Genomic DNA, 22,872 nt, shown 5'->3' with positions numbered 1-22,872 from the left:
TTATGATACTTTGTTTTCCTATTACATAGGTCTATCAATCCGAATTCTTGAGATGAGTTTTGACATGTCCAAACTCAAATCATAAAAGAATTCAACTCACAAAAATATTGCACTCAGCCTGAACTCAAAATTAATACATAATTATATATAATATGCATTTAATATTCATATGTCTTTTTATATGTAATACGTATTATTATATATATATATATATATATATATATGTGACAATGCATATACTCTCTATACTTACACGTATAATTTTTAGGTGCTAAGAAGGCGTTGATAGTGATTAGTGGTTAAAATTGAAACACTAGAATTTAGAGTCCCCTTCCCTGCCCTTGCTTTAAAAAAATGTGTAATTTTTTGGACCTGACTTTAATTGGGTCAAGTCTAATGAAGCTCGAAAATAAAATTATGTCTTATATCCAGACACATACTTTGCCCAACCTAATATAATCTATAAGATGTCAATTTTCTTTTTCTAACAGATCTAAGGACATTCGACTTCATTGACGGCCCTCGTCCCATATAAGAGTTGAAGATAAATTTGAAGCTAAGATAAAAGAGTACGGGAATTATGTATTCCATGGCAAGAACATTAAACTTAGGCACAGTAGGAGAGTAATTGGAGTCCTTATCCAAACGGGATGTATAACGCTGCTCAAAGGCAGCCATACTCGAGTTTCCTTTCCCTTATTAAACTTTTTTGACAGGTGTCGAATCTGTGCAATAATTATTATTAAAAAGTCTTAGTTACCACCACAATTAATTATAGAATAAATTCAAGTACTGAAGCAGGAACCTTAGGTGTGCAATGGGTTACTTGATTCACCCTGTCCCCGAAAAGTTTGCTTGATTCGATATACCAGAATTGCCTATAAAAGTATTAAATTTGCGTATAATGGCAAGTAGAGTCGATTCCACAGGGAACGGGTAGGAAGTTGTTTCTTTCCAAATCAATAGAACAAAATTGGGGGATATTTAATGAAGTGAAAATAAAAATAAAATAAACAAAATTCAAAAGCTAACTCACCAAATACAATTTACTAAAAATAGCAATTAATAAAAGTCTACTCAAAAGATCAACTTTTCAGGCACGGTCCAATTAACTGATCATCATGCAAAAATATTTCATTCATTCATCATTAGATTGGTTATAGCCATAAACAATCTCTGACAGCCAATTCTTCCTCACTTTTTCAACAGCAAAGGTACGACCGTTGGCTGCTAGAAGAACTCAATCCTAACCAATAAACACGCTAAGAGGGTTTATTTAAACTAAATCTTATGTTTCCCCAACACAAAGCCAATTATGATGGTTGTCATTAGTTGTCAACTAAATGAATAATTAGGGATTCAATTTAGTTAACGTGACAATAAGCTATTAAATTAAATTAAATATCCGGCCGTTGATACTCAATTAATAAAATACCCATGAACAATTAACCCAAGAAACGCACGAATAGTAACGAATTGGAAGAAATAATGAAAATTCGATTAAATCTCACAGATGTTATGGACCACGCCTTCGCGTCGACCTTTGGGTAAAGGAAAAACCTAACCGCTTCTCATCATATCAATCTCACGTGATTTAATTGAAATCATTCAATCAATTATCAACAAGTTGAGAAAGAAGAGAGAACGAGGAGACAGACGAAAAGTCTTTCTTATCTCTGGGTTTCGTGTTCATACTAGGACCAAAGAAAGGTAAAAGCAAAAGTCTAACCAAAATCGTACAAAACCTAAAGCATAGAGTAAATTGTCTCTGTAAGAAAATGTAAGAAAATTTCTCGAAAATCTTACTTTCTGTAAGAAAATGTAAGAAAGAGCAAATTCCTGTGTCAGTGGGTGTCTGGGGTCTCTTTAGGTCTTAGCAGCGGGGTGCCCCTGTGGGGATGTGCTAGTTCCAACATCGGTACTGGGGGGGTTGGGTTTAGGGTTATAAGTCCCCAGCACGTCTCCAAAAGTTGCCGGCTTTTGGAGGTGCTGTTGGGAATTAGATTTATTTCTCGAAAATCTTACTTTCTGTAAGAAAATGTAAGAAAGAGTAAATTGTCTAACAAGGAAAACTAAAAGCTAAACTGATCAATCCCACGTGAATCTGGATTTTTAGCCAAATCCCTCACAATAGCCGCCGCCAAGAAAGGAAGAAGCGTCTCTCCAGCAAAGCAAAGGCTAATCTCCTTATTTGACGTGAATCTGACTTTGTTTTTATTGGCCGTCTCCCTTCTTGCTTTACGAAAACGTCAAAGCTCAAAAGCTTTTAGAGAGTAGCTGCATCCTAGTTCTTTTGTTCCTTTACCAATCCCGCGGGGTCCGTCTTTTAGATGTCTTCCTTCAGTTTTTGACCTGGGCACGCTATGAAATAAAGAGTCTTCTGAAAATTTATCTCGGGAGATCACTTTTGATACCGACCACCTACAATTTACACAAACATCAAATATAAGCAAAATCTCAATATAGCACAGTAAGTAACCAAAATGAAGATAGAATAACAGCGCAAAATATGCCCAATAATTGCTCTATCATTTTTGCAATATATATTTTAGAGAGTAAATTTTGTATACACTGACAGTATATATACTATCACGATTAAATAAATGCCACATAAGTAAATTTTAGTTTTGAAATTCAAATTCGACATATGTGGCACTTATTCAAATATAACAATGTATACACTGTCAATATATAAAAACTTAATCTTATTTTAAATCTCGTATTATAGTTTGAGTTCAAGGCCAACTACGGTAGCTATAGGGGTGGCAATTCGGGTCCAAATCAGGTTGACAGGTCGGGTCTGACCCGACCCATCAGAAAATCTATTGACCCGAATCCGACCCGCCAACCCGTGACGGGTCAGGTATATTGACCTGAACCCGAAAATTTCAGGTTGACGGGTTGGCGGGTCGACTCGAAATGAGCCGAAATTTAATTTTAATTTATTAATTTATCACTGTAATTTCTAATAAAATTAATTTCTCACAAAACTAATTACATAATCAAGTAATAAAAATTTAAATAAATAATTCCAAACCAAATCTAAAATAAATTAAACACCGTAAAATTGTTTTATCCCAAACAAAATATAAAATAAATTAAAACAGTATAAAAGTAAAAAATAATATAATATATTATTTGTCCAAATATAATAATTTCAACTTCACACAAATTAAATAAATTCATTTAGGATTAAGTAATTAATGCCTTTGAAAAAAAGAATAACTTAGTTTAGTTAGATAAAATTATTTTTAATTCGTAAACGGGTCATATCAGGTCACCACGGGTTGACCCGAAATCGACCTGTTTTCTTTTCGGGTTCATCGGGTTCAACCCGATTCTGACCCGAATTCCCGAAACCTCAACCCAAACCCATTAATTTCGTGTTAGGTTCGTGTCGTATTTTCAGGTCGTGTCGAAAATTGCCAACCCTAAGTAGCTAGACCACTTTTTTTTGAAGTCTTGAAGCTGAGTTAATGGTAATCATACAAAAAGAAATGGATATAAAAAAAAATCAAGGAAACAGAAAACAATGAAAAACCCAACAAGCTTGGATTCAATATCTACAAATCAATGAACTATATTTCATGTGGTATATGTTTCTTAATCAATTTCAGGTTTTCTTCTTTAATGCAATGGAAAAATTTTAGCTCTCTTCATACTCCAAGCACTTAAATTGGAGAGTCTAACACTTTTCTGTTCCATTGTTGACTACATAAACACGTGATTCATTGTTAATAGCCAAATTTGGGTAGACTCGAGCAGTGATGCAGGCCTTTCCTTCACCTCCAAAACTTTCTATGATTTAATGGTCAATCTGCCAAAAAAAGGGAGAAATATTACTTCAAACTGAGAATCAAACTTCCAAGAACTTAGACATTTTTTTTCAGTTTTCCTTCCTAGTGGAAAGAGCACAAAAAATATAAGAAAACCTGAATAATATCATGAATGTCCAATTTGTCAATTGCAGATAAAATATCTCATATCGCCTTGGAAGCCAAAGGGAAAATGTCCAGTTTATGGATGCAGACAAGATTGCTTGGATGCAATAGCGTAACAAAACCTGGAAGAAATAGCAATTTTTTTCCGTAAAAGAAATAGCGATTTACCGGTTAATTCAGATACATAGCCAAAGTAAGATGATGGACCATGAGTAAGTGCCGAGCTTTTCAGTGAAATCTTCTCTACAGAAAGTCTAAAACCTCAAAAGCATATTTGTCAACCTCCTTTCTCAAAGATAACTTGGACTTTGACTATCACTGACATGACTTGAAGGAGTTGATTAATGCTGAAAGACACACCTGCTTTGATCACTGCACAGGAGCACGACGAAGTTATCATGGCCTCCGGGCTCTGAGTACGCAACAGAAGACGGCAGTATGTTTAGTCAACTGCGTTGAAGCCAAGGCCAACATACCAAATGGCCTCCAGTTGCTGCATTCTTTTCAGTGCAAAGAAATTGAGGATCCAGTTGTTTGCGATACATCAACTCCGCTTCATCAAGATTTGGCAAGTGAAATGAGACTTCTATGTAACTAAAGACACCAATTAACATAATTAATATAGAGTTTCCAATCTCTAGCTTCCTAACTGAAGTAAAATACCAGTCTATCTATCTATTTATACATAACTAACAGCCCTTTGGACCGTTGGCAACCACTAAAGATTTTAAATTTTGGTAGAATGGAAGATCAAGGGTTTAAACCTTACCTACTATTAATGTGTCACTATGTGTGGTTTCTTCTAAATCTATACGGGTACATAATACATTCGTCTAATCCGATGGTAGTTCAATCCCGTCGATTTCTACGCTAGCTGGTCCGATGGTACTTCAGTCACGTCGATTTCTTTAAACTTCGTTGGCCTCTCCTCCCCTAGTGTAGGCTAGAATAAGACTAGAAGTAGACTAGGCTAGTTGCTGTTGGGCTTCTCCTTCCCTAGTGCAAGCTAGAGTAGGACTAGATGTAGATTAGATTAGTTGTTGCCATCTCCTGTCGATTTCTCTAGGCTCTGTTGGGCCTTTTCTTCCATAGTGTAGGTTAGAGTAGGATTAGAAGTAGACTACGCTAGCTGGTTCAATGGTAGTTCAGTTCCGTCGATTTCTTTAAACTTCGTTGGCCTTTCCTCCCCTAGTGTAGGCTAAAATAGGACTAGAAATAAATTAAGCTAGTTACTGTTGGGCTTCTCCTTCCCTAGTGTGAGCTAGAGTAGGACTAGAAGTAGATAAGATTAGTTGTTGCCGTCTAATTTTAAAAAAATTATCTATTTATACATAAAGTACCGTGAGACTTGATATTTTGGATGCAAGCACAAAATTGTCTTAGTTTTCATTAGGATTTATGTCACTATGTACCCCTAAACTTATATCAGTCTTTCTTTACATCATAAACTTCATTTTGAGACACTCAGCACCTTAGTCTCTTAAATTTGTCCCATCTAAATCTAATCAATGATGACATTCACAAAATTAACAAGATAAATGACAATAAAAATTAATAACAAGGTACTAGTTTATTCCAACTACGATCTCTTAGTTTTTTTTTGAACATTTTTAGCATATTATTCTTTATTTATATGGTTTCAATTACTAATATTGTTAGCCAAATTAATAAGATAAAAGATGGTGCAAAATAATGATGATGCATTGTTTTATTTTTGTTCTGATACCTTGACACCTTTTGATTACTTTTGGCACATTATTATTAGTTTGTTGGATCCTTTATGCCATTAATTTGGCAAAAGATGTTATTGATTGGATTTAAATATGAAAAACTTGAGAATTTAGAGTGCAAAGTATCTAAAATTGAGAGTTTAGAGAGCAAAGTGTTCAAATTTAAAATTTAGGGTATAAAATAGGAAAGTGATACAAGTTCTAAGATACAAATTGAAGTTTGTCCTTTTCATTATATCCAAACTACCTATTGTCCATTAATCATATTCACTATATTTAAATTGTGATAACATTTACAAAAATGAAACATTAATTTTGAATTATGATAAATAATAATGGTTGCTGAATATAAAACTCTTTGACTACTACTGCAATCCGTCTCAAATTTGGCTTTGTGCATGTGTATGTGTATATATAACATATATATATATATGTTATTTAATATAAATTTCATAACCTTTATTTTAAAAAAAGTACTCTTAGGACACAGGAGTCCTTACTTATGCTTTGCGTATGCTTTCTAATAGGGCCAATTAAACTTTACCCTCCTGAAGTTAGGGTTAAGTAACACTTTACTCCCTTAAACTTAGAATATATACATTTTACTTCATACTGACATTAGATTTTAGAATTTCGTAAAAAAAAAATTAGTGAGCTGATATTAATGCCCATATATATTATTTGTATAGACAATTTTATCCACTAGCCAAGAATAGTAGCGTCTAAAAAATAAAACCTCATGTGACGTTTAAAAAAGAAAACAAAAAAAGACTAAATAATCTTAATTGTCATCAGTAACAAGTTAAAAACATTTAAAATTCTTCCAAAACTACTACTCCTATCTTGCGCCATCATGATTCCTCTCGTAATATTATAATGAGCAAATTATCCGGTTGGCCACTAAATTTTTGCAATCGTCGAGTTTTGGTTATTCAAATATTAAAAGTCTGGTTTTCACCACTAAAATGTATAAAGTTAAGACGCGAGGCTATTCTGTTAGATTTAGCCGTTAAGTTCGTCAATCTGTTTGTCCGCGCGATTTCCAAAACAAAAGACAAGGTCAATTTAGGAAGTTCGACATAGCATTCAATGCTTCTCTCAAAAATTGTCGCTCTTCTTCCTCCCATCCTCAAATCTTTGTCAAACCCTTTTCATCCACTTCAAACATCACTCCTCCAACGCCACTAGTAGATTTCCGAGCGTCAAATTCTTCGTTGTGCTTGCAAATTCCAAGATCACCATCCTAGAGGAGACGGAGGAAACATCCCAGTCTCACTATGTTCACCCCTCACATCCACCGCTACCGGTAGCAGTGAGTGCTTCCCTTAAAAAATATTTTTTGCAAGACTCCACTTTGGCATGGTAACACTCGTATATTTGCTAACTGAATCCTAGTGAGTGGTAACCAAGAAAATCTCTTAAAAAAAATATATAACAGACAAAATAACCAAGATAAAATAACCATAAATCTAAACCGAGCCTCTACCGAGAAGAGAAGAAAAAAAAATGTTCTATACCAAACAAATGCTTTAACTCGTTGACTAATCCTACAATCCTACTAGTTACTACTACTCACACATTTTACTGATGCCACTGCCCACTCTTGAGTGACTGGCAGCCCGAGTCGCACAAACTCAGTCAGGATCAACAAAATGCCCGCCACCACAACCAAGGTCTCCAACTTCTCCGATCTGATCCAACGCGTCACCGCCAACTGCTTACTCAACCTTCTCGGCTCCATCTGCCACGCCGAAGATGCCTCTGTTCTTCACTCCCCCGACGACTCTGACGACGACAACTTCAAAACTCAAGAAGATGAAGAACAAGACGTGGACGAAGAAGACGATGACCGCTACAATATGGGTGACGGAGGAGATTCGCTAAAGAATTGGGATGTGAAAAGGAACAACAGCAAAGGGGACCGAAATTGTGACCTGAGAAATGAGAGTTATCCGGATGGAAATGCTGATTGGCGTAGTGTTCCTAAATTGACCCTGCCTTTTGTCTTGGAAATCGCGTGGATAGACAGATCGGCGAATTTAATGGCTAAATATAACAGAATGGTCTCACGTCTTAACTTTATACATTTTAGTGGTCAAAACCAGATTTTTAATAGTTGAATGGCCAAAACTCGACGATTACAAAAATTTAATGGGCTAACCGGATAATTTGCTCTATTATAATTGATGGCCCTTTAATTGATGAAGTGACAGGGAGAATTAAGGTGGGAGTGTAACCTATCTGTCAAAGTATTTCCTTTCTTGATTAAGCATTGTAATGAACAATGAGATGAGCATGAGGCTTTATGCATCTTCTGCTTTCTAGTTGCTTTTCTAGTTGATGTATTTTGGTTGGGTTTCTGGATGTTTATCAAATGGTATAGTGGCTAAATAAAGTGCTTTTTTAGTTTGGAATGTGCAAGAGTTCAATTTGCTTTTTTATAGCCAAATTTGCAGAGAATATCGAGCAACAGATAACAATGTGACCATTGGGATAGTGTTACAAATTGTACTCCATGTGTAAAAATTTCAATTAGGGTTAGTCTTGGAATGAGAATTGATGATATGATTTAGAACCCTCAAGATGTTAACATGGAGGGATAAAGTGTATATTTCTTAGTATAGGGGGCCAAATGCTACTCACGGCCAAGTACAGGCAAGTAAAGTGTAATTAACTCTTTTTAATAGAGTCAGCTAAAAAAAAAATAACATACAAGTGAAGTAAAAACAGCATTAAAAATGAAGAAAAAAGTATGTCCAAATATCTCTCCTAATAAAATTTCAATTAACAAAAAGGAACAGAGAAACAATTGAATATGGTGGACAATTTATATTTCGTTATTAACAAAAATAACACTAAAAAAAGAATAATATGAAGATAATTTATATCTATTCAAATTAAGAAACATGCATCTGATTTCGTATTGAACCATGTTATTACATCACTTACAAATTTAGCTCATATTACTTGAAAATAATAAAGGTAGAACATGGAAACATTTATGCAAGACTTAAGATTTACTCTACAATGTCTACTATAACAATCTGTTTACTTTAGTCCTTAAAAAAAAATGGCAAGCAACATATTATGCATATTGTTTCAAGTATTGATACTATGTCAAAATCTATAAATTAATCAACCTATTCTAACTCTACTATTACAATTTCTTTGTCTTAAAAAAAAAGGTATGTAAGCTAAGGTGTTGATATTGCCATATTATTTGAAATATTAATGATTATGTTAAAGCATTTTGTATCTTTGTCAAATCTTACTGGTTTTTAAGGATTATAGTTTGATGGTTCTGATTTACACTTCGGCAAGAAAATGAGTTTGTTAGGAACAGAAGGAAGAAAGGACTGAGATAAACATATAATATGATAGTTGAGTTGGAATTATAAAACTAATATAAACTAATTCATTTACATTTATCCTTTTTAAAATTGATGTTACATTTTAACCTTTGTGGTTTAAGTATAATGATATTAAAAGTGTGCAATGACTTTGATAAAACATGACTGTATTGACATTTGTTTGTTAGCGTTAAAAGATATAAATTCTCTAAAGGCTTTAAAAAACAAAAAGAGAAAGCTTATGACCTAATGCATTCAAAAGAATTGGTTAATGAAAATGAAAAATACTGGAATATTATATTATGCAATTGACAATCAAAATTATAAAAAAAATTTAGCATCTAACAATACTACATTTTTGGATGATAAAATCATGCGCAAAAGTACGTGAAGTATTACTAGTTAATATAAAATACAATAAACATGTGACAGCCCCACTTTCCCCTAAGGCGAACTAAAGAGATTAGCGGACTGCTTGCCCAACTCTCGTCGGAACTCATTCGTTCACTCAAACAAAATCGGAATAAAACTATAAGAATCAAATCGAATTGGACGGGCCGCTACCACGTCATCATCCAACCAGGTACAAGTACCCATTATGACATGAGAGGATGTACATTCCGAAATACAAATTTCACATAAACATGAGGAAACACTTTAATATGTACATATTAATAAGTTTACCAACCAAAAGAAAACATTGGATGAAAATACATTTAAATTTTTCCAACTATTGAGGAGCTTTACAAAAGATATTAAAACTAGTTCGACTTGTGCTTCAAAACATCTTAGCCCCAAAAGTGGTTCCCTGTAAGGAAAACAAAGATAACGGGAAGGGGGTGAGCTTACGCTCAATGAGGTACCAAAAGCAAGTAAGAAACATGGAATTTCACAGTCAATTAATCACATATGCGAATCAAATAAAGAAGTGAACAAACAGAACAAACACCATAGACAGAAAGGATATGGGTGGCTCTCAGGAGCTAAATTCCCATTTGCTTCACCGATTTGATCGAAATAATAGTTGACACTCCGTCAACGTTAAAGAAGTAACCAATACCATAGACTCCACTTTCTCCGACTCCTTCCACTTCACATACCCCTACCGGGCCCCAACATCGAACAGAACAGAAGCGGTAATACTCGAGTATACCCGGAATCAAGGGTCTCAATACCCAAAGATCTCAAAACAGACTACCGTGGTTCGTTTTCTAATCGGCCAGGCCCTTGCCGGCCAGACTCGAGTAACTTGCCACAGGGGTTGAGTTCAGAGGTCACAGAAAGGTCGTTGGATACAAGTTTCCAAACGACGTCCGAACAGATACAGATACAGATATCAGATACAGATACAGATTCAGATTCGCACCAAAATTGGCATATGAACAGACAAGAGAATGAGTGTGATAAAGTACACCATCGTCTCTAACAAATTAAACAGATAGTGCAGTCATTTAAATCACAGATTGCAGGGCAGAAATCAAGTTAAACAGCAATGGAGGGGAGTGGTACACTCACCGGTTCAAATACAAACACTTCAAAAGTTTTCACTTCGGATTGGCTTTAATCGCCAAGAAATCCTAAAATCATCAAAGTAAACCAATTGAAGGTTTCACATCTAAAATCGAGTAAACGGAATGCATAAGTAAGGCTCGACTAGATGTCGTATGCTTTCCTAGGTTAAGTACTAATATAGAGCAAAAGATAACAGTTGGTCCTAGGGTTATAAACAACCCCTAAAACCCCTCATTTGTACTAAGATCAATTCAATTGAAGGAAATCACATAGTCCTAAAATTTTGGGCAGCATGCCCTTTGTGTTTACCTATTTTTCCAACCACTAATGGCTTCATTATTTTCCTCAAATCAGTCCCAATATCTCATACAGAATAATCTCATTTCCAAAAGCCGTTCACTAGGCTAAAAGTCATATAAATACAAAAATCAAGCTAGAAACATTTCCGGAAATGGAATTAAGCTCTACACCATAAAAACAGTTTTTGACGTCATTTTGCGGTTTTGGCACCATTGGCACTACGATTATCGGATGGAGGTACAAGACCCATCGTTTCGAAGATAAGAGATAGGGATACAATATTGCAAAAGGTCACTCAGTCCAGTTCATATCACAACTAGGTCAAAAATGCAAGATACTAGACCAGAACCGCAAAACCTGCTGGACAAACCACATTCTGGTTCAAACATCATAAGTTAGGCTACCTAAGTCCAAATCAGGTGATTCCAAAGCCATCCGAAAGCTAAGACATCAGGTTACATTTCTTCAGAAGACCTCAACAATCAGTTCAGAAGTATTCCCAGCCAAAATAACCAATTACAGAAGCAATTCTCAAGTTCAGGTGAAACCAGGGTAGCAGGGGTATTTTGGTCTTTTCATAAGATACGCTACTCCGATTGACCTAAAATTTTGTAGGCATCTCTAAAATATCATTCCCTACAACTTTCATGTTTTAACCCAAGGCCAATTCGGCCTCTAACTATGAGCTACAGTGCCGGGCAGAATGTAGAGTAATGAAACCCTAACTTTTCCAATTTTCTTCCAAAACAAAAATTTCCTGCAATTAACCACTTTTTCCACCTTCTAACTTTATTCTAGATCATTTCCAATCATCATACATAGCCACACCATAACAATCATATTAAAACAGAAAAATCACCCATAAATGGAAAATTTCACCAATTCAACCAAAAATCAAGGAATAACACCAAAAATCATTACTTCAACTACCACAAGTCAAAAATTTAACTTCATTAGGTGGAGGAGAGGGGTTCCTTCACTACTCACCTTAGTAAAACAAGAGAGAGAGCAACTTGTCACCTTAGCTTTCCAAACAACTTCACCAAACACCTCACAATCACTCACTTAAAGGTTTCTATGGAACAAAAGCAAGATTAAGTGGTTGATTAGTTGAATTTGAGCAAGATGGAGGCAAGAATTTGAAGAGTTTTCTTCCTTTCTTTCTTGGAGGAGAGGGCCGGCTATGAAGAGCAAATTTTGAGTGAATTTTTGGTCAATTTTTGAGTTATTTTAACCAAATGGTAAAAGTGTGAATAGTAGTCAAAAAGTGCAACCAATGGCCAAGTGACACTTGTCACTCTATTAATGTATCTCTATCCCTTTGTTCCCTCTCACATCAATCCACATAGCAACCTCTAATTATCTCACAACACCCGGTAATTTAAACCAATATCCGAAACTTAACCTAGTTGGCCGAATTTTCCGAACTTTTCGCCCTAGTGGATCCCACGTCCGGTATATGCTCTTAATTCTTCAAAAACTATGCGATACTAGATAAATTATTTAAAAATCATATTTACTCATAAAAATTATTTTTAAGATTTTCCAAATAAGAAAATGTGGAAAAACGTGCAATTAAAAGAAAATAAAACCTAGCAATTAAGAAAATTACGGGTTCTCACAAAACAAGACTACAATTGACATTATTTATAATAAACACTGAAAGTTAATATGTGGGTGTCTATTATCTAGTTCTTAATCATCCCTTTCATCCATATTGTAATGGAAGGTATAGTATTTTGTATTTACAATTTAAATTTGGATTTTTTTTCTAACGGTATCTTATAGGCATGAATTACCACATAAAAACAGACCATCACAATTATTACACCATTACATTTAGATATTTTCCCGAATAGTTTGAATTCGAGCAATTTAAATTGGTTGACTAGTTTGAGTTCAAACCTCATATATAAAGTTTGAAATCTCATTGAGAATGTCTATTTTAAAGTTTTATGTATATTAGCATGAAATATATACTGTGTCTCTTGTTTGAAATGTTATAAAATATTAATTTATATTAATTTTAAAATTATATAAAATACTAATTTTATATTACTTAAGGACGAAGTAAAGGCCAAGAAACTTAAAACTAAATATCTACGTTTTTTGTAAATATATTTTTCAATCATCCTTTTATCTCATATGTATCAAATCACTATAGTACATTTTTTTAACAAAAACTCTAGAAAATGGTAATTCAAAGAGGCCTAGAGCTCGAGTTGTGCAATCTCCACTCGGCTCGTTTAGGCTCTATTTTGGTTATATGTTGTACTTCCACATTTACCACAGCTACATACGTGCATATGTATGGTAATCATTAAATAGTAACCGAAATCTGACACCATTGTGTAACATTCTTTTATCAAGGCAAAGCCGGCTTTGGGTAGATTTGAGCTCTCTTCATACTCCGAGCACTGTGCTGGAGATTCTAATACTTACTGTCCTATTGTCAAATACGTAAACATGTGATTCATTGCCAATAGCCAACTTTGGGTAGACTATGGCAGTGATGCAGATCTTTCCTTCACCTCCAAAACTTTCAATGATTGAATGGTCAATCTGCAAAAACGAGGGAGAAACATTACTGTAAACTTCCAAGAACAGCAACATTTTTCCCCATTTTTGCCTGGACTTAAACAGTACTATGTACGAATATTTCAGTTGCAGATTAATAAAAAAATATGTAAGGAGCAGAAAACAACGGAAGATCGAAGAAGCTTGAATTGGATAGTAACAAATCAATCAAGTGTATTTCCAACGAAACATATTTCTTAATCAATTTCAGGCTTTCTTCTTTTATGCAATGCAAAAATTTGAGCTCTTTTCATACTCCAAGCACTTAAATTGGAGATTCTAATACTTTCTGTCCCATTGTTGAATACATAAACATGTGATTCATTGCCAATAGCCAACTTTGGGTAGACTCTAGCAGTGATGCAGGTCTTTCCTTCACCTCCAAAACTTTCGATGATTGAGTGGTCGATCTGCCAAAAAAGGGAGAAACATTACTGTAAAGTATAAACCGAAATTTTTTATTTCTAAGAACAGAAAAATCTTCCCCTTTGTCTTTCTTGGTGGAAAGAGCATAAACATCTAGTCAGAATATTGTCTGGACTGTAACACTGTTACAAAGAGAACGGAAATGATGGAATGTTTCAGTTTGTCAATTGCAGATTAACCATTTCATCTCGCCTTGGAAGCTAAAGAATAACATAAGTTTATAGATGCAGGCATGATTGCTGGGATAGAATAGTGTAAGAAAACCAGATAGCATAAGCGATTTATTGGTCAATTCAGTTAACAATTATAGCCAACGTAAACTGAAGGACCATGAGTAAGTACCAAGCTTCTCAACGAAATCATCTCTACAGGATCGACGTCAACAAAAGCCCCGAAAGTGGATTTCTTAACCTCCTCTCTCAAAGATGACCTGTAAATGGTATCAAAACTTGAACGACGACTATCATTGACATGATTTGAAGAAGTTGATTATTGCTGAAAAGCACACCTGTTTTGATCACTGCACATAAGCACGACATAATTATCATGGCCTCTGAATACTCGAAAGAAGACAGCAGTATGTTCAGTCAAGTCTTTTGAAGCCAAGGCCAAAATACCAAATGGCCCAATTACTCCTCCTGTTGCTGCATTCTTTTCACTGCAAAGGAATTGAGGGTCCAGCCATTCGGGATGCATCAATTCAACTTCATCAAGATTTGGCAAGTGAAATGAGACTTCTATGTCAGCCTATGTAGAAAATCTTTCATTAGGTCTCCAGCAGACTCCATCTAATAACTATTAACCCATAAAAGAAACAAACAGTATGATATCTTACCTGTGAAGCTGTGATACCTGTAATTTCAAACATAGTACCTCCCTTTATCTCTTTATTCTGAAGATTTACTTCTTTTCTGCGCAATGTCTCTATCTCTTCAATAGGCCATTGCGATAATTGCTTTCCAGTTTTGTCTAGAAAGATACTTCTGGGGAGCGACTGCAGAATAAATGTAGCATATCAGTTGATGGATTTTTGAGCAGCTAGGACTCTAACCATCTATTGGTTCCTTAACATTCATTTGTTGTTTGTTCCTACGTAATGAACGAAATATGCTTTCTTTAGAAAAACTAGTAAAGAATTGGCATAATAGCAACTTGCCTCAACCATGAGCAACACCCTTCTAGAAAGTAAAATGATAAGCAAAAACCAATGCGAGAAAAATGCAAATCAAGAAGCCAAGTAATCGAGTCATCGGCAAACATGAAGAAAATAGTGTATTGTGCTATATTACTTGAAGTCCAGACCATCCTTTGTTGATGTCATCTGGTTCACCATCCGCCTCCAATACCCATCCCCACAGTATTCTCCTCCTCTTCGCGCTATCATAAAAAGTTTTAGAAGCATAAAATATTCCATAATCGTATCTCAGTTTGACATTGCTATCCATGAAATCAGGATTAACAGTAAATGTGTCTGTTTCTGGTTCATAGGTTCCTATTATGTAGTAGTCACGATCATTAAAACTTGCCTTGAGCACATGCTTGGTACCTGTACCCTGCACGGATGTGTCAAGTCCATTTATGCCATCAACACTAACAGGGTAGAAATCAGGACACTCCCACATTGCTGTTTTATTTGAGAAATGAAGGGGTCTATGACTCCTAGTCCAATTCACAAAATCTCTGCTCTGATACAAAAGAGCTGTCCCGTGACCTTTAATTTGGCTCCCAACGACAACTCGCCAAATTTTGTCTGGGCCTTCCCAGGCAGTTGTAGGGTCTCTGAAGAATTGTGGATCAATGCCATTCATTGGAGTCATCAAAGGATTGTGATCGGATTTTATCCATTCTCTAAGGTAAGGGTCAGATAGATTTTTGGGCACTGCTATGTTCTGAACTTGACGGTTTCTAAAGTCTGATCCAGTGTAAAGAATTACAGGATTTCCCCCAGGAAGAATTGATGCAGAACCAGACCAGCAACCATTGATGTCATAAGGCTCAGTTGGATTAATAGCTTGCTCTATATGAATCCAATCTACCAGATTATAAGATATAGAATGTCCCCAGGATATATTACCCCATACTGCAGAATAAGGATTATACTGGTAGAAAAGATGGTAAATTCCCTTGTAGTACATCGGACCTGTGTGATGTACAATGAAAAATGTCAGACCAAAATATGCTAGTTTCACCTGATTCAATATCGGAAAAACCACTTGACTGATAATTCATGTGATCATTTCTTTTTGAGATCAGCAAGAAGGAACACAGTAAAGAACTTGGAAATCTTTACCATTTGGATCTGCAGGTTCGTTTTTGACCAGTCACCATGTTTGCCATAACAAATGCAAATCATATAAAATAAGCACAAGAAAAAACCAGAATTAACAAGATTAGACTAACATAGAGTTGAAAAACGTTATCAGGACCCAATCATGATTAAGAGTACATACCATTCATCCAGTTTTTAGGAGGTTGGAAGTGGTAGGCTGTCCTATGGGGCTGGTTCTTGGGATTGTACTGGAGATCCTTTTGAACTCCATGAGAATAACCAACTCGGCCTCGATAAGCAATGAAGAAAATCTGCAGTATCAGTATCCAAAACAAGTACCCCTCCATGGTTTCTTCCTGTAATGGCAAAGAAATAGTTTAATTAAGGTGTAAACTGAAAACCAGCCATCCTCTGTTGGTCAAAACTTGCATTCTCTGTCTTCCAGCAAAGTAAAAATAAAATAAAATCAGATATTAATAGTATATCATACTCGATGAGCTAATTAGCCAATCAAGTTGCAACTTGCAACCTAAAATAGAGTTCAAGATTTGACTAATAATTAACCTCCACATGGTTCCAAGGACTGTCAAACTGATTGTAGAATTGTTTAAATTAGGATGAATAACTAGGCCTCAAATTGGCAGTTAGCAATAAGTTGAATGCATGGTCAAGCGTGTAAAATAATCCATGCTACAGTATCCTTTCTGGCTTCCCAAAAGCTCAAAGAAGCCTGGAACACCCCCGCCCCCCCCCCCCCCCCCCCAGCACCACCAAAACAAAAAAACGCAACCAAAAAAAAAGTCATGATTAAGTTGTCAGTATAAATAGACATATTGCAATATTTACTTTACAGAAAATAGATTGCAAAGCAAAGCATCCATATATCTTCATTTCACATTACATTAATGTTTGGATTGAAGATTTTTTGGGAATAAAAATGTAGTACTTTTGGAATGTAACGTATGTGAAATAAAAATGTGATTGAAAATTTTTTTTAAAATGGTGATTAGAAACATGTTTATGATGTAACAAAAAAAAAAATTCGCTAATCCAGATTAAGAGCACTGTAGATTGTGAGTTTTCCTCAAAAAGTTTTTAGAATTTTTTTGAAATGTTTATGAATTATCTTTTTACCTCACACATATCATGTTTATAGAATGTTTATGTATTTTAAAAAAAAAAAAAAAACTCCAAATCAAACGGATTCTGTATCAAGCAATCTAGACTCTAGTGTGTGTGTGTGTATACATACATATATTGGGTGAATGGGAGATTTTCAATTCAATTCCCTCTATTTACAATCCCTCCTACTTTACCATTCAACCCAATTCTCCTCTAAATCGGTAAAGTACATTTAGCATAGTCCAAAAGCAAACAACATCTTTAATTTTCTTTTTCTTTTTTTTTTTGCAGATTACAATTAGCATAGCCCAAAGCATCCATATAGCATGTGTTTTTTTTTTTTAATTTATTTACTTATTTTTTGCATGCCATTTACTTGCTAACCGGATTAAATCTTGTACTATTCCACTGTGCGTAAATTATCAAAGTTTCAGATTAGAATTCAGAGCATTTTAGTTGACATCCTTATGTAACATGCACTTCATATGAGTGATAGAATGATAAGAAAAAGAGAATGCTAAAACTGTAAATTTAATCAACTTTTCTTTCCTCCCTCTTAACAATATGTCTAATTGAAGAGAATTTATGCGTCAACTAGATATTTGGGTCACTTTTTCGAAAAGGAGCAAAGAAAAAGATATCTCGGTCTTACCGTTTTCTTTTTCTAACTTCTTATCAAATTATTTTTTTGTTATGGTTTCTATCCCTCCTAATAATGGCCTTTACTCTTTTAATAAATTTGAATTATGTCTTCAGTATAAGAATAGAGTAACTTTGTTTAGCGTAGTTTTCATTGTTAGATAAGTAATTTATTTGACTTCCCGTTTGGATTGTATTTTCCGTCATTTTTCATGAAAAAATTACTGTAACGATTTGATGCATTTGAGAGAAAAAATAATAAGGAAATGTGATCATGGAAAACGATGCAATTTCCGGCAGAAAATGGCAATCCAAACAGGGCTCCATGACAAAGTGTCACGTCGAATTTGAAGTAAATACATAACGTTTGTTTAGTTATTAGGTCTAATTTTGTATTCATGAAATGCTTGATGAATTTTATCACATTAATTATTATCCATTGATGTATAAAATTATTTCAAAGTTGGCATGATAGTTAATTTGAACATTTATAATACAAAAATTTTTCTGCTGGATAAGAGTTTTTTGGTTCCGTCTATCCCACAACAATTGTAGCTTTATAATTAACCAAGGAACATAATTTCCAATGTTAAATTCTTACCATTTGGATCTACAGGTTCAACATCAACCAATCGCCGTTTTTGCCATCACACATGCAAAAGTGCAAGCACATATAAATCAGCAAAAAAAAGCCGATGGAGAAAAATCACAGATACTATAAGTGAACAAAAACATAGACTGGAACAAAGTTATTGGAAGAAAAAAAAGAAAAAGAAAAAGAAGAGAATATTGGAATTAATGAAATTTTTCGTTAGATAGAATTAGTTGATAGAGGCTCATGCTTTTACTCCCTAATTACTGCATGCAACATTCTAAAAATATTAGTTTTGTTATTTAAAAATGATAATTCTTTTATGTTTATGTTATTTTTTTTCATGCTATATATATATAATCTAAGTCTGATATGAAGTTAAATCAAATAAATCCAATCCAAACCCTACCTATGAGTAGGGCCATATATAAATGATTCATTTTAAAAAAAAATAAAACAGAAAAAGTAACAAAGGAGGTCATTACAGACCAGTGGCGGATTGCAATGTATCTATTAGCAAACCTGCCCTGGATTAATTAATTTCATCATGCCTTGGCTACATACTGGTATCCTACCAAAGATGCGATTGATAATATTGGAAAGAATCATAAAGCAACAGGAGCTCAGAAGCATTTCTTGAATTTGATCGCCAAAAATCTATTCCTCAATCAATTTCGGCTTTTCTTCCTTTGTGGACGACTGGAAAAATTGAGCTCTCCTCATGCTCCAAGCACTTAAATTGGCGATTCTGATACTTTCTGTGCCATAGTTGAATACATAAAGATGGGATTCCTGACCAATTGCCAACGTTGGATAGACTCTAGAAGTGATGCAAGTCTTTCCTTCACCTCCAAAACTTTCAATGATCGAATGGTCAATCTATAGAAAAGAAAAAAAAAAAAGAAAAAAGAAAAGGTGAAGCATAAATCTGACTCTGAAGAACAGAAACATGTTCAGTTTTCCACTTCTTGGTAGCAAACGCAGAAACATCTATCCCTTGAGTGTTTTTTGTCTAGCCCAGGAAAAATCTCAGGAAAGGGACCCCGAGAAAAAGATGTTTCAGTTCATGAATTGCAGATAAAGTAAACCATTTCCGGGTCTATGCCGATCATGTTGAAGTATAGATATAGTTTTGCCCACAATATTACAAGATCAGAGAGTAAAGAAAACCTGACAGTAATAGGGATCTATGTGTTCTTTGGTTCAACTTTATTAGCAAAAGAAAATTTCTGGAGCATGGGCAGCATACCAGGCTTCTTAGTGATATTTTTTCTGCAGGATCTACATCGACAAATGCCCCAAAGGTGGATATGTCGACCTCCTCTCTCAAAGATGACCTGTAAAATTATGTAACATATGATGGAACAAACTATGATTTGCATGACTTTAGGTGGACTTGAATTACATGCTTACCTGCTTTGATCACTGCACATGAGCACAGCATACTTGTCATGGCCTTTGAATACTTGAAAAAAGACCGCAGTATATTCAGTCAAGTTTTCTGAAGCCAAGATCAGCAAGCCAAATGGACCGATAACTCCTCCTGTTGATGCATTCTTTTCGCTGCAAAGAAGTTGAGGATCAAGCCATTCGGGATGTGTTAACTCAGCATCATCAAGATTTGGCAGGTGAAATGAGACTTCTATGTCAGCCTGTGCAGCAAAAGTTTCTGTTATTTCTTCAGCAACGAGTCAACTCAACCAGATAACAGAAAGTTTAGATGGATGAATTCTTTTACCTGTGAGGCTGTGATGCCTGTAACTTCGAATATGTTACCTCCCTCTATCTCCTTATTCTGAAGATTAACTTCATCTTTGCGCAAACCCTCAATTTCTTCGATTGGCCATTGTGATAGTTGCTTTCCACTTTTGTCAAGCAAGATAGTTCTAGGGAATGACTACAACACAGTTTGGGTCACTCGTGCTGAAGTTTAGAGATATGCACAGATTTAAAGCGTGTCTTGAGAAGTTATTTAATCAAATTATAGCGTCTAAGGACTTTAAGGCTACTGTTTCAAAACTCAAATTTAGATTTTCTTTTCAAGAAAACTGTATAGTAGCAACCTAATAGAGAATCTGAGAGAAGAACCTGAACTTCTAGAGAAACAGATTAATGATATGCTCCCGAAATTCTAAAACAAAACAATAGAAGAGGATAGCCAGAAAATGCAGAAAGAAGAGTGAATCAAGTCGGCTAACTGCAAAGAATAGAAGTCAAAGCTATAAACTACCTGAAGTCCAGACCATCCTTTGCTGATGTCATCTGATTGATCATCTGCCTCTTTTACCCATCCCCACAATATTCTCCTTCTCTTGGCTCCATCGAAAAACGTTTTAGAAGCATAGTATATACCATAATCATATCTCAGTTTCACATTGCTATCCATGAAGTCAGTATCAGGAAAGAAATCATCTGTTTCTGAATCATAGGTCCCTATTATGTAGTGATCATGACCGAAAAAGCTTGCCTTCAACACATGCTTGGTAGTTCTACCTAGACCAGAAGTGTCAATTCCCTTTGTATCATTGGTACTGACAGGGTAAAAATCTGGACACTCCCACATATCTGTTTTATTTGAGAAATGAAGGGGTTTATGACTCTTAGCCCAGTGTACAAAATCCTCACTTTGATAGAGAAGTGCTGTCCCATGACCATTAATTTCACTTCCAATGACCACTCGCCATCTTTTGTCCTTCCCCAGCCAGGCAGTTGTTGGATCTCTGAAAAATTCTGAACCAATGGCATCAACTGGAGTCATCAGAGGATTTTGATCCAATTTCGCCCATTCTAAAAGGAACGGATCAGATAGATTTTTGGGCACTGCTATATTTTGGACTTGACGGTTCGTAGATTCCACTCCTGTGTACATGATGGCAGGATCTCCACCTGGAAGAATTGTTGCAGAGCCAGACCAGCAACCTCTAATGTCATAGGGATCCGTTGGATCAAGAGCGTCTTCAAGATGAATCCAATCAACCAGATTATAAGATATAGAATGTCCCCAGGAGAGAATACCTTCACCCCACACTGCAGCATATGGATTGTACTGGTAGAACAGATGGTAAATTCCTTTATAGTACATTGGACCTGCATGATACAAAATGGAAAAATGTCAGATCAAAATGTGGAGGATAGTTTCAACGAAAGCAAATCACTGAACCACTGGACTGAAACTCCATGTGATCACCGAGATGGGAGCGTCCATGTATCTATACCAATTGCTGCTTCATAATCTGATATGCAAATCCTGAAGTCATAGGGGAAGCTATCTGTCTAATTGTACTTGATCAACGGGCAAAGAAACAAAAATAAAACAAATTTTGGACTTCCAGAGATTGAAAATAGATCAAAAGACTGCGTAATAGAAATGGAAAACATATAATACTTACCATTTGGATCTACCGGTTCCATTCCATGTCACCCAATTGCCATTTTCACCATCATAAATGCCAAATGACAGAAGAAAGAAGCCAAGGACAGAAGGCAGCAGAAGAAGAAGATTCCAGAGTGCCAAATGACAGAAGTATGCATAAACATATGCCAGCACAAGAAGAAAACATATAGTAAGTGACAATATTATAGACAAGAACTGCCAAGAAATTAATTGCAAGAAAGAAACCAAGAACGTTAAAGACATACCATTCATCCAGTTTTTGGGAGGCTGGAAGTGATAGGCTGTCCTCCCTCGTTCCTCGGTTGGAATGTAATCCAGAATGCTTTCAACTCGATCAGATGCCCCATCTATGCCTTGATAGGCAATCACTAAGAAAATCTGTACTACAGTTACCCACAACAAGGATTGCTCCATGTCTTTTCTTCGATCAAACTTCGAATAAGAAGAATTACCTTAAGGGTACTGGAGCTTGAAGAAATATGGCCCTCTCCAATCAAGTCTCTAGAGAAGTTCACTTGTTCACTCAAGCCAAAAGGAATACAAAACGTGCATTTTCATATTTTACAGAAAATTATAGTAGTATCACATGAGGTCAGCAGGCAACATTTTGGCAATAGTTTGACACCTATATGGGTAGGAGAACCGTCCAAAACATAAATTATTTTCTTATTTGCTCTGGTTACAAGGAATCAATTGCGTAGCCGGCTAAATTTCATGCATGATTGAGCATTTAAAGGAATCTGTATCCTTAAACAAGTATATAACAGTGACTACCGTTATAGATATTTTATCTCCTACAGATTCAACCAAAGCATCCATCAAACCTGTCTTAATTTATGGCATAATGCTTCATGAAAGATCAGTAAAAATCCTAAATTTTACCAATCTTACGCTAAGATCGAACTTTAACTGTGGCAGCATGGAATAAGTCCAAGATCATCCCCTTTTCGGTATGTTATGCATTGCCAACATCTGATTGTCCCATATTTAGTATTTTTAGTTCTTCAAATTTCAAAAAGA

General features: G+C 35.3%; 2 protein-coding genes across 3 annotated transcripts; both read right to left on the bottom strand.

Annotated features, from left to right (window-relative positions):
- Positions 1-13,542: 13,542 nt before the first annotated feature.
- On the bottom strand, positions 13,543-16,534 carry LOC113706424 (beta-fructofuranosidase, insoluble isoenzyme CWINV1-like). Of its 2 annotated transcripts, none has more exons than XM_072062440.1 (6): positions 16,287-16,534; positions 15,126-15,976; positions 14,672-14,830; positions 14,345-14,583; positions 14,179-14,266; positions 13,543-13,820 (listed from the first exon to the last, which is right to left on the bottom strand). In XM_072062440.1, the coding sequence occupies exons 1-6, from the start codon at positions 16,450-16,452 to the stop codon at positions 13,608-13,610; spliced, it is 1,716 nt and encodes a 571-aa protein (XP_071918541.1). In that variant the 5' UTR covers positions 16,453-16,534; the 3' UTR covers positions 13,543-13,607. The 2 variants fall into 2 exon arrangements, with proteins under 2 accessions (XP_071918541.1, XP_071918542.1); XM_072062441.1 differs by having other exon boundaries at positions 16,127-16,423.
- A 2,316-nt stretch (positions 16,535-18,850) lies between these two features.
- LOC113706360 (beta-fructofuranosidase, insoluble isoenzyme CWINV1-like) lies at positions 18,851-22,432 on the bottom strand. The gene is made up of 7 exons (XM_027228250.2): positions 22,098-22,432; positions 21,848-21,856; positions 20,689-21,545; positions 20,197-20,355; positions 19,872-20,110; positions 19,708-19,795; positions 18,851-19,337 (listed from the first exon to the last, which is right to left on the bottom strand). The coding sequence occupies exons 1-7, from the start codon at positions 22,264-22,266 to the stop codon at positions 19,116-19,118; spliced, it is 1,743 nt and encodes a 580-aa protein (XP_027084051.1). The 5' UTR covers positions 22,267-22,432; the 3' UTR covers positions 18,851-19,115.
- Between the last annotated feature and the right edge of the window lie 440 nt (positions 22,433-22,872).

The sequence above is a fragment of the Coffea arabica genome, chromosome 8c, assembly GCF_036785885.1.
Source record: "Coffea arabica cultivar ET-39 chromosome 8c, Coffea Arabica ET-39 HiFi, whole genome shotgun sequence".
NCBI classification, from domain to species: Eukaryota; Viridiplantae; Streptophyta; class Magnoliopsida; order Gentianales; family Rubiaceae; genus Coffea; species Coffea arabica.
Note: the sequence above shows the minus strand (reverse complement) of the source record. Positions and strands in the feature narration are given on the sequence as shown.

Bases quoted from the DNA above. Each gene is read 5' to 3' on its own strand.
- LOC113706424 (XM_072062440.1), bottom strand. From the start codon at position 16,452: ATGGAGGGGTACTTGTTTTGGATACTGATACTGCAGATTTTCTTCATT. The intron at 14,267-14,344 runs GTGTGCTTTTCA...TACCATTTACAG, and splicing joins ATGTGCAGTGATCAAAACAG to GTCATCTTTGAGAGAGGAGG. The intron at 13,821-14,178 runs GTACTTACTCAT...CTTTTTTGGCAG, and splicing joins TGATTTCGTTGAGAAGCTTG to ATCGACCACTCAATCATCGA.
- LOC113706360 (XM_027228250.2), bottom strand. From the start codon at position 22,266: ATGGAGCAATCCTTGTTGTGGGTAACTGTAGTACAGATTTTCTTAGTG. The intron at 20,356-20,688 runs GTAGTTTATAGC...ACTGTGTTGTAG, and splicing joins AAGGATGGTCTGGACTTCAG to TCATTCCCTAGAACTATCTT. The intron at 20,111-20,196 runs GTAAAAGAATTC...TTTGCTGCACAG, and splicing joins CAGGCATCACAGCCTCACAG to GCTGACATAGAAGTCTCATT.